At 41.1% G+C, this 11209-nt stretch overlaps 1 protein-coding gene across 1 annotated transcript in view; it reads right to left on the minus strand.

Moving 5' to 3' along the window:
• RNF144A (ring finger protein 144A) overlaps positions 1 to 11209 on the minus strand; it is a 171860-nt gene that overhangs the window by 48549 nt on the left and 112102 nt on the right. Inside the window, exon 3 of the mRNA XM_023728229.1 lies at positions 8195 to 8340. Within this exon, the coding sequence (XP_023583997.1) occupies positions 8195 to 8340 (146 nt within the window). The remainder of the gene's footprint in view (positions 1 to 8194; positions 8341 to 11209) is intronic.

Below are 11209 nucleotides of genomic sequence, written 5' to 3' on the forward strand. Positions count from 1 at the left end.
AATGGTGTTGGCAATGAATAAGAAGAAACGGAAATGATATTTGTATTACTCATTACCAGGCATGCTACTGATGGATAATATAGACCATCTCCTTTGATTTGTTCATGAGGTTAGTCATATTTTAGCAACGAAGAAATCAGAGCTCTAAAGAAATTAAGCAGCTTGCTTGAAAACCACACAGTGAGGAGGAACTAGAGGCAAAACAATGACCTAGGTCTAAATTCCAAAGACGTGTTCAATTTACACAACCCAACTAACCAATCATTCCCAATCTTTTTTTTTTTTTAAGACTGCTAAGAATTTATTTTATTCATAGTTTCTTCCCCAAAATGTTATTTACTGTTGTTGTTGAGAATATACAAAACAAAACATACATCAGTTCAACAGTTCCTACATGTACAATTTAGTGATATTGATTACATTCTTCGAGTTGTGCTACCATTCTCACCCTTCTTTTCTGAGTTGTTCTTCCTTCATTAACATAAACTCACTGCCCCCTAAGATTCCTATCTAATCATTGGAATTGCTGTTGTTACTTTGATCCCTGTAGATAGTTCTTAAAAGAGCATAGTGCTCAAGGCCAACCTAACTAATTAAGCTAAATTCTTGTTTGGTTTTAAGATGACTTCGGGGAAATTTTTGGTTTATGCTTTAAAGATTATCTCAGGGCAATAGTTTCCTTGGTTCACCTACTATCCATGGCTCTAGAAAGACTAAAGTCTGTGAGAATTTGAAATTCAGTTCTGCATTTTCTTCCTTTTCATCAAAATTCTTCTACAGAATCTTTGATCACAATGTTCAGTTATGGTAACCAGGCACCATCCAGTTCTTCTGGTGTCATGACAAAAGAGGCAATTAACCACATATTCCACATCCTCCTATTCCTGACTCTCCTTCTTCCTCTATTGCTCCAGGTGAATAGAGAACAATTGTTGTGCCTTGGATGGCTGTTTGCAAGCTTTTAAGACCCCAGGCACTATGCATTGAACTAGGAGGTAGAACAGAAGCATTAAATGTATTATTAGGCCAATTAATTGTGATGTCCCATGAAACCAAGAGACTCTAAACCTCCAAACCAAGGAACCAAATCCCATGAGGTGTTTGGTTGTATGTAAGTAGCCTCAGCAGCTACTCTTTTTCTTCTTTTTTGTCATTGTTATATCTATCACATAACTTTTGCCAATTCACCTTTTTACAGGTGTACAACTTACTGACAGCAATTAAAATTGGCTGTGCAACCGGACTCTTACTTAATGCAATTTTTCCATCACCATTAACTCCCCTTTTCCCCCTCCCTCCTGCCCCTGGTAAACTTTGGTCTCTGCATATTTACCTTTTCTTATCTTTTTATATAAATGAGGTCATACAATATTTGTCCTTTTGTGATTGGCTTATTTTGCTCAGCATAATGTCTTCACCCTCTATCCATACATAGCATGTATCAATACTTCATTTCTCCTACTGGCTGAGTAATTTCGCCAAAGACATTCAAATGGCCACCAGACACATGAAAAGATGCTTAGTATCATTAGCCATCAGAAAGATGCAAATCAAAACCACCATGAGATATCATGTCACTCTCAATAAGAGGGCTAAAATTAAAAAAAAATAATAATAAAAAATGTTGGTGAGGATGAGGGGAAAATGGAACCTTCATCCATTGCTGATGGGAATGCAAAATGGTATAGCCATTGTGGAAAACGGTGTGGCAGTTCCTCAGAAAACTACCATATGACCCAGCAATTCCACTCCTACGTATATACCCAAAAGACTTGAAAGCAGAGACTCAAAAAGAGACTTGTACGTCAATGTTCAGTGACCCACTATTCATAATATTCATAACCTTTTATTATAGTCACCCTTAGGCACTCTGTGTGGGACAGATTTTGTCTAATAAAAGCTGTATTTTTAAGTTAACAGTGTGTCCATTTTTATTTATCAAAACCCTGTTATCTGGGTGCTACTAGCAAGAACGTCTAATAACCAAGAAATAACTAGAATCAGAAAATATATAATCCCAGCTCAAAGTAAAGAAAATATATGTATTATTTGGCTTTTTTAATCTTGCCATAGTTAAATAATTTTCAGAAGGCTTTTTTTTTTTTTTTAAGTTCAAATAGAAACGTTGATATGTTCACCTTTCCAGATCACTGGAGACCTGTGATCTCAAGTTGGGAACCACAGCGCCTAATATTTTTGAGCCTCAAGTCTCACCATCTCTAATTCTGGCAGCTGTAAGACTGTAAATGATCTGGTCAGTAATAAAACAACATAAACATTCTAGGTCTCGCTATTAAATACTACAAGTATTTATACAAAAACCAAACCCGTTGCCGTCGAGTCAGTTTTCAGTCATAGCGACACTACAGGACAGGGTAGAGCTCCCCCAAAGGGTATCCAAGGAGCGGCTGGTGGACTCAGACTGCCGACCTTTGGGTTAGCAGCCGAGTTCTCAACCACTGCACCACCAAGGCTCCACTACAAGTACAGGGAGACCAAAAAGGTGTGTGGAATGGTCAATAAGCTTCCTGGGGACAGAAGACACCTAAAGACCTATGGGAGGCGGCTACTACAGAGGGAGAGGGAGGCTCTTCTTGGCTTCACCCTGAAAGCTCAGAGACGAAAGCCTTTTTCAGAGGCTGTTTAAACATTATTAGAACGGAAGCTCCCTCTAGCCTGGCACAGTGATCTTGCCCCTTGGCAACTGAGCCTCCTACTACAACACCGCTTGCCAAGGATGTGGCTGCCGCTGGGAAGCTCTAGGCTTGGTCGGCCTAGAAAGTACTAATCAAAGACTTCCATCAGGGTCTTTTCTGCAATTCTGCCCTTCCACCCACTTGAGGAAACACTAAAGCCATTTTAAAGCTGAGAAAAGCAACACACTTCCCCAAGTGGCAGTGCTGGGCGTCCCTCACAGAGAGCCTGCAGGGCAGGAAGTCCTCCTCAGCCACCCACGTCCCAATCTGGATGTGTTCCAAAGCCTGGCCACGTCTCTGATGCCCTGAAGGAAGTGGATGTAACTTTCCTGTGACAGAACCTATTTCAGCACTGTAGGGTAGGAGAGGACCTTTAAGTAACCTATAAAAGCCACTCTTCATCTGATGAATCCTACATATAATTGTCCTCCAAAGTGGATGCTGTCTCCTCTCCTTGAATGCTTTCAATGACAGGAAGTTTACTACTTTATAAGGCAGCCTCATCCACAGCCAGAAAGCTACAAGGCCTCCTTGTAACTTCCACCCACATGTTCTTTATCTGGTCTCTAGAGCCAAGGGGCCTATCTACTTCCTCACAAGTAGATTAAAAAGCACAGGAAGACTCAGAAAACAATTCAAAAATATTCCCTCAGGCACCCTAAAAAGTCTCTGTGTCCTTAATTAGAAGCTTGACTTTGGCCAATTCTGAACCTCATCCCTGGTCCCTGCCCTCAACCTTCCCCATCCTCCCTTTTCTGTTTAGTCCCATAATAATATCTCAGTATCTGCCTGAGTGTCTCTCTCACTGGACTATCAAACTCTTCTGTTAATGCTGCTGATTACTCATTTGTTATTTTTTTCCCTAATCATCACTGGGCTTCCAACACGCCCACTACCACAGAGATGGTGTTCAATAGCAGTTTGGTAAACAGCACAGACACCGATAAGTTGTTCCATGACCCCTCACCTTCCTATATTATTCACTACTTTCTGAGCATGACGCAGCTTGTCAATTCTTCGGTAAAATGCGGGGCCAAGAAATGATCATAATGCTCCACATGTGATCTGACCAGGACAAGGAGGTGATGCAACCAGCCTTGACGTCCACTGTGGTGGTCATTCAGGCTGTCCACCAATGTTCTCCCTTTGAGTACATGGATGACTGTGCTTTTCCACTCCTTGAAGTTACGTATGGCTAGGTAACTTGTTTTGGCCAATAAAATATGAACAGAACTGGCATGGCCACCTCTGAAGAGAAGTCTGCTTGATTAGCTATGTCCCCTCTGCCCTGCCACAGTGAGGGCAACACCTTAGATATGGAACCTTTGTCATCAGGCATCCTCCAAGGAAGAGGCAGAGCCCCTCCAACCCGAGATGGAGTGTAGCATGGGCAAGAAATAAAGCTTTAAAGTTCTAAACCACTAAGATTTTGCCTGCTTTCCTTCCTTCCTTCCTCCCTCCCTGCCTCCCTCCCTCTCTTACTTTCTCCCTCCCTCCCTCCTTCTCTTTCTTTCCTTCCTCCCTTCCTCCCTCCCTCTCTTCCTTCCTTCCTCCCTCTCTTCTTTCTTTCCTTCCTTCCTCCCTCCCTCTCTTCCTCTCTCTTTCCTTCCTCCCTCCCTCTCTTCCTTCCTTCCTCCCTCCCTTCCTTCCTCCCTTCCTCCATCTCTTCTTTCATTCCTTCCTCCCTTCCTCCTTCCCTCCCTCCATCTTCCTTCCTTCCTCCTTCTCTCCCTCCCTCTCTCTCTTCTTTCCTTCCTTCTCGTAACATGACCTACCCCATCCTGACTAATACAGACATCACACACACACACACACACACACACACTGTATCATTTTCTATGTGGCTCACTGCTTCCCCCAAAGCTAAGAAGTGACAAGGACGTCAATGCCTACCCCCAAGGCACAGGTCCACAGCAAGTGCAAAATGGCCTTAGCTTAAAATGCCTTATGCATTTGAGATCCTGGTCCACATGGAATCTCTGTGCCACCGTACACACAGGTTTGTACAACTGGTTGAGAAGATGAAAACGGGATTGGCTTTTATGGTAGATCACGACTGCCTTACTTTGACATAAGTGTCAAAAACTCTTTTTCTCCTTCCAGTACTTTAGCACAGAAACTGTTGTTTATACTTACGTGTTTCTTTTCTTCCTTTCTGCATACAAGGTTCAAATTTACATTTGGCCCTTTAAAATGTCGATTTCATTCTCAGCCAAAATGGAACTGTTGGAGATATCTGACAGGCCTCAACATCTGCAAATCCCCAAAGCCTGGCATACTATTGGGAACATGCACAGTGCTAAGACAGTTTGTGATTCTTCACCCAATGCACTGCTCTGCCACCCAGATCCCACCACACACCACCTCTGCAGTGGCCCTCTGGGCCCTCATCAAGGTCACACATTACACTGAAGTCACAGGGCACCCAACGAACAATTAAAATCCATCCAGAGAAACTGTTTCAAGGCAATGGTATATTAACAACTGGTAGGCAAAAAATTTTCGTGCTCAAATAAATTTGGGAAATGCAGGTTAAATAAGCAGTCTGTCTCTACATGTGGGTTTCTCAATGCTTTCTTCATGTTACTGATCATCCAGAATATTTTAGGGGGTGGGGGAGGGTGCACATGAAGAGGCATAACAGTGGTTAGCAACCCACTTAACCTAAAAATTATTTTTTTAGTGCAGCATTCAAGAGAAATTTCTTCAGGCCATATGTTTGAGCAAAACTGCCACAAAGGTCCTTTTTTTTCTAACCCTCCTGGAGTTCTAAGCCCAAACTTAGAAGCAAAATGAGAAGGAAGTAGGCCTGTTGAATACCTACCACGTGACACGGACTTTGCATATGTTCTTCCATTTGAACAACAAACCTGTGGGGTAAGCTATTTGTATCTCCATTATACAGATTGGGTAAATGAAGCTTCCTAAGAAGCTCTGGTGGTGTAACGGTTAGCTTAACCGAACGGTAGATGGTTTGAACCCACTCAGCAGCTCCGTGGGAAAAAGACCTGTCCATCTGCTCCCATAGAGACTTAAAAAAAAAAAAAAAAAATCGCTGTCAAGTTGATCCCAACTCACGGGCCAGGGTAGAACTGCTCCATAGGGTTTCCAAGGCGGTAATCTTTACAGAAGCAGACTGCCACATCTTTCTCCCATGGAGCTGCTGGTGGGTTTGAACCTCCAAACTTTTGCTTAGTGGCCAAGCGCTAACCACTACGCCAGCAAGGTTCCTCTCCATAAAGATTACAGCCTAGAAAATCCTACGGGGCAGTTCTACTCTGTCACATGTGGTCACTATGAGTCGAAGCTGACTTGATGGGACCTAACAACAACAAGGTCTGAAATAGAGCTGGCATTTCAACCCAGGAATGCCTCCCTCCTCAGGCCATGTTTTCCCCTCTAGCCCTTTCAGCTCTGAGATAAATTTACTTCAGAACTTAACTATAATTCTTCAGTAGTTATTTATTTTTAAAAGAATATCTCTTTTCAGTCTTACACAATCCCCTCTCTTTACTCTTTTATACCTTTCCGTGTCATTCCCCCAGGTAAAGGATAGTAACAACTTCCCTAGCCCATATGCCCTGGGCTTCCTCCCCAACATCTGTCCAAGGCTTGGGGTGACTTGAAACTTACACAGAAGGGAAATACACATGACCAAAGAAATCATGGCACATACCCTGCCCCCTCCCCATTCTCAACCTCTCACACAGGTGCTTCCTTTGCTTCACACTACAATGATTTACAGACAAAAGTTGAAATATTTTCAACATTGTAATTTTCAATAAACGGTTATGAGAAAAAAAAATATGACAACGGTCAAATGCTCTCTTTCCATATTCTAGCAACCTCTTGTCGAGAAAACAGTGTTATTTTCCTATTTCACATTCATTAACTTAAATCGTTTGGTCTGAATTAGAGTTATTTATTTTCACTCCATTTCTCTAGAAATAGAAAACTAGAAACAAAAACAAACGAAATAAATAAATAAACGAAAGCTTTGCCAAAAAGGCCAGGAGGAGAAATGGATTATTTCAAGGGAAAGAATACCAACCTGCGGCCTCATGAGGTCATCCCCCATGACAGTTTGTAGATGACCGTGAAAGACCGCAAACATGTCCAAAGGCACAGTTGGCAAAGGGGAAGCGACACAATTAGTTGAGATTGAAAGAATTCCCTTTAGGCAAGAGGAAGGCAATTTTGCATAAAGCTAATCATTGAATCCATCTTGACATCCTTGACCATCCTAGCTCACCCTCTAGAAATGTAAAATATTCCAATCCATTTTGTTAATTGGATGGAGGTCTGTCTCTCTACCCTCTTCTAACGTCTCTCTCCCTCCCATCCTTCCCATCTCAGAAAACTGTCAAAAGCAATTTCCTTTCCTCTAGGTTGAAGTTATTTTTCTGGGGCTTTAATGAGGCACATTTCTCAGATGTCATCTACAAATATTGAGACAGATTCACATCAATTCAATTCAGTGAGCCTATATTGATTAGCTATTATGAGTCCTGCATGAGGCTAGGCATTTGAGTGGACATGGGCTAAGCCAGCGATTCTTCTGCCCTTAAGAAAGTTAGAATCTAGCATAAACAAGGATCAGAAGATGCACACTTGGATCTTTTTAAAGTTCTGTCTCTTTATTAACAAAATCAAGATAATAATATTTGCCGTGTCTACGTCACAAGGAGATCATGAGACATAATAAAATAAAGTATGTAAAATATGAGCAAGAAGGAGGAACACATCTAGTGCAAAAGGTTAAGAAACACAGTGTGAATGAAAGATTGAAACGTAGGCATTTTCAAAATACAAAAGCTGACTGTCTATAATGTCCACATATAACATTAGTTTCTTATACTTTAAAAAAAGTTCTTCGTTCTTTTTGTCTTGGCATTCCCTGAATGGGAAGAATAAACCAAGTAAAACTAAACGAGATGAACTGAAAATAAACCCTAAACCCTCATTTTTCTTCTCTGATGGATAAAATTTTGAGTTAAGTTAGATCTGATGTAAATAAACAGAAGTCTTTCCATTTGTTGACAGTATTCATCTGGCCCCCAATACAATGCCAGCTACATCTTAAGGGAATTGAACTGTGATTTCCAGGTGTAGACATTCAAAATTAGCACTAAACCAATGAAAGGTAACATGAATAACTGAATATTCTAGCTATGCACAATTAAGTTATAATCGTAAGCATGTGAGTATTAGATTCAAAATACAGTAAAATCACTCATGAGTTAAATTGAGTTAGTAGCCTCTAAAATTCTGCTTTGATTGCTTTTGCATCCCAAACAACTGTAATGGAAACCTTCCACTTCAGGAGTCTGAAGGACTTAGAGAAGAATTCCTTTAATAACTGCGTTAAAACCTCAATAAAGAAGACTCTGCCATTCAACAAAAGTTAGGCCAAAGGTTTGCTCGGCGTCTCTAAAATCAAAACCAAAAAGCTCATCCTGAAATTATTTCAAACATATATTTCATCTGAAAAGACCAACCAGAGTACAGAAGATGCATTGGCACTGGGCTATTGTTGTCATCTGCTCCACCGGATACTCCCCGAGACAGAGTTTGCAAGACACCAGTGGGTCGAGGGCCAGGTCCCATGTGGGCCGGTACCTTGCTGTGGTCATTGCAGCACAGTCTGAAAGGAGAGAAGCACAGAAGGTCACACTTTCCCACTCGTGGCCTTCACCTAGAACCAAAGGCAGGGAGCACATTCTTTTGGCTGTAGCTGGGGCCCAAAGACGTGGTCAACTTCTTTGTTGCCTGAGCTCAGGATGTCAGAGACAACTCGTTTGATCCCTCTGACAAGTTTCAGCAGAGATCTCTAACTTGGGTCTAGTGGTCATTTCTTTTACCATTTTGATGGTAACTTTCACATCTATCCTCAAAGTGACAAACAACCCACCCCATCCCCATCTTTTCCTCCCTCTCTCCAATGTGCATGTAGTAAGACACCTCCTACAAGCCATGCACCCAGTCCAGATGAGCAAAACCTCAGAAACTGTGGGAGAGATGTTTTTATTAAAATAGTAGTTGATTAGATTGAGTTCTTCTCCAGTTTCTGTTGTGGAAACATTGCAGGGAAATTAGTCAGTGAAGCTCTTCCCCGTCATTCCTCTCTGCCTCTGCCCTTTCGATGCCCCTGCATATGAAACACATCTTTCTACAACTGGCTTCCATCTATGCCACCCAAATTTTACCTGACCTACCAGAAACAGCTGAAATACTACCTTCTTCCTAAGCCTTGGCAGATTTGCTAGAATGTAAACTTCAGAAAGGCAAGGATCTGTGGCATATTTGTTCACTTATGTGGGCCAAGTGCATCAAACAGTGCCTGGCATATAGCAGATACTCAATAAATATTTATTGAAACAATCCTCACTTCTTCCTCCCCAAATATTCTCTGACCACATATAACTCAGGAACGGCCAGTTTTCCCGCAACACCATGTATTTTTCTATTGCTATTTTTATTACACTTCATTACAACTGTTTGGTGAATTATCTGTCTCCTGAACCAATCAGCAAGTAAGCAATGGGAAGACAGGTAAGATACATTTCTCCAGTTCGTAGCTCAGCATCTGGCCCATGCTGGGCTCCTAATAATTGTTTGTTAATTGAATAAACAAATCCTTGCATCTAGGAATATTGATTCTTACTTGGAAGCCATTGGCAATTGATTTAAGCCTATGTCACGTATTTTGTAACTGCAATAATTATGAATGTGTTTTATTATATTGGATGTGTTTTATTATACTGATATTCCTTGCATCTCAAATTATGCCTCCAAAACTCAGGACATACTGAGATTGAGATAATATTTCAGATAAATACCTGACTATCTGAATGCTCACTACTCTCTTTCCAAAATTCAAGATCCAAATTGATTTAGATAACTGGGTAACCGTCACTGTCTAAACTCCCTCTCCAAACTGAGAAACTGAACAGATTTGAATAACAATAGACATCTGTAATCCCTACTAGTTTGTGAGGCTTTGAAAAACAGGACCTGTCTCATCCAACTTCATACCTTACAGCGGAGGGCTGTATACATAACAACAAACTTACAACAAATGGAAAAAGAAAGCAAAACAAAACTTCAACCATCGACCTGCAACATACACAAAAAGTCACTAGGATCTTGAGGGGTACTCAAAGATGTCTGAGACACAGTTCCCACCTTCAGATCTTCAGATGCAATTCAGGAAAACGTTTTAGTAAATAAAATGTCAGCGATAATACAAAGGAGTATGTGATTATGTGTCAAATAAGTGCTAAAGATACCTGGAAATGACAAGAACAAGCATGGACTAGCGTAGTCAGAAAAAGCTAAATGATGAAGTGAGTCTTGAGTTTACAGGAGAGGTTACATTTCACACAGAGGAAAAGGAAGTGGGTAGCAAAACAGAAGGAAGAAGTATCCTAACATCTCTCCTCATTGGACAGCAGGGTGTGGAGGCAACACAGTGGGCAGAACAAATGCTGAGATTTGTGATCACACAGATCTACATTTCAAAACGAACTCTGTCCATGACTACCATCTTCCAGCCTCTCCTTGGAAATCCTATGGGGCAGCTCTACTCTGTCCTATACGGCCGCTATAAGTTGGAATGGACTCAACAGCAAAGGGTTATATATATATGTATATGTGTGTATGTATGTAAGTATATTATTGTTAGTTGCCGCTGAGTCGATTCTACTCATGGCAACCCCATATGTGCAGAGTTGAATTACTCCACAGGGTTTTCAAGGCTGTGACCTTTCAGAAGCAGATCACTAGGCCTGTCTTCAGAGGTGTCTCTGGGTGGGTTTGAACCGCCAACCTTTCAGCTAGTAGTCAAGTGCTTAACCATCTGTGCTACCCAGGGACTTCTATATATATACATATATCACACTTATCTTTTACGCACACACCCACATGTATAGATAGTTTTAATTTACATCACCTTCTCAAGTTTTGTCAGTCAGAGCTCACTGGATAACATTAAGCAAATATTTACTTAGAACAAATCACTTGCTGAAATCCGCTCAGGGAAGTCTGCAAGACAAAAGATAAGTGTGATCCAGAAGGAAGAGACTTCATGATATTGAAAACTCATAGTGGAGATAAGACATAATGATACATGAAAAAAAGTAACATGAGTGACATAAAGGTAATAGGGAGGAAGCCCTAGACAATAAGAACTCAAGGATATGAGGGGAATTACTGAAGGCCTCGTGGTACCTGAGCCAGGTGGAATATGGACTAGGAGTGAGTTTGGAAAATCAACACTCAGGGCAGAGAAAAGGGGCAGAAGCAAGAAGAAATTGTGCCTCTTTCCAGAACAGTTAATGACTATAAGTAACTTAGTCAAAAAAAGTATATTTTCCATTTTTATCAAAGGATGCTTTGACACAAACTCAAATAATTTTTGGATGGGTTGAAGTCTTCAAGGTAACTTAAAGAAGCCCCGTAATTTGACCTCACACCACGGGCTCAGAATGGTCAGATGATTTGTGGGATCACAC

The sequence above is a fragment of the Trichechus manatus genome, unplaced genomic scaffold (genome assembly GCF_000243295.1).
Source record: "Trichechus manatus latirostris isolate Lorelei unplaced genomic scaffold, TriManLat1.0 scaffold00023, whole genome shotgun sequence".
NCBI classification, from domain to species: domain Eukaryota; kingdom Metazoa; phylum Chordata; class Mammalia; order Sirenia; family Trichechidae; genus Trichechus; species Trichechus manatus.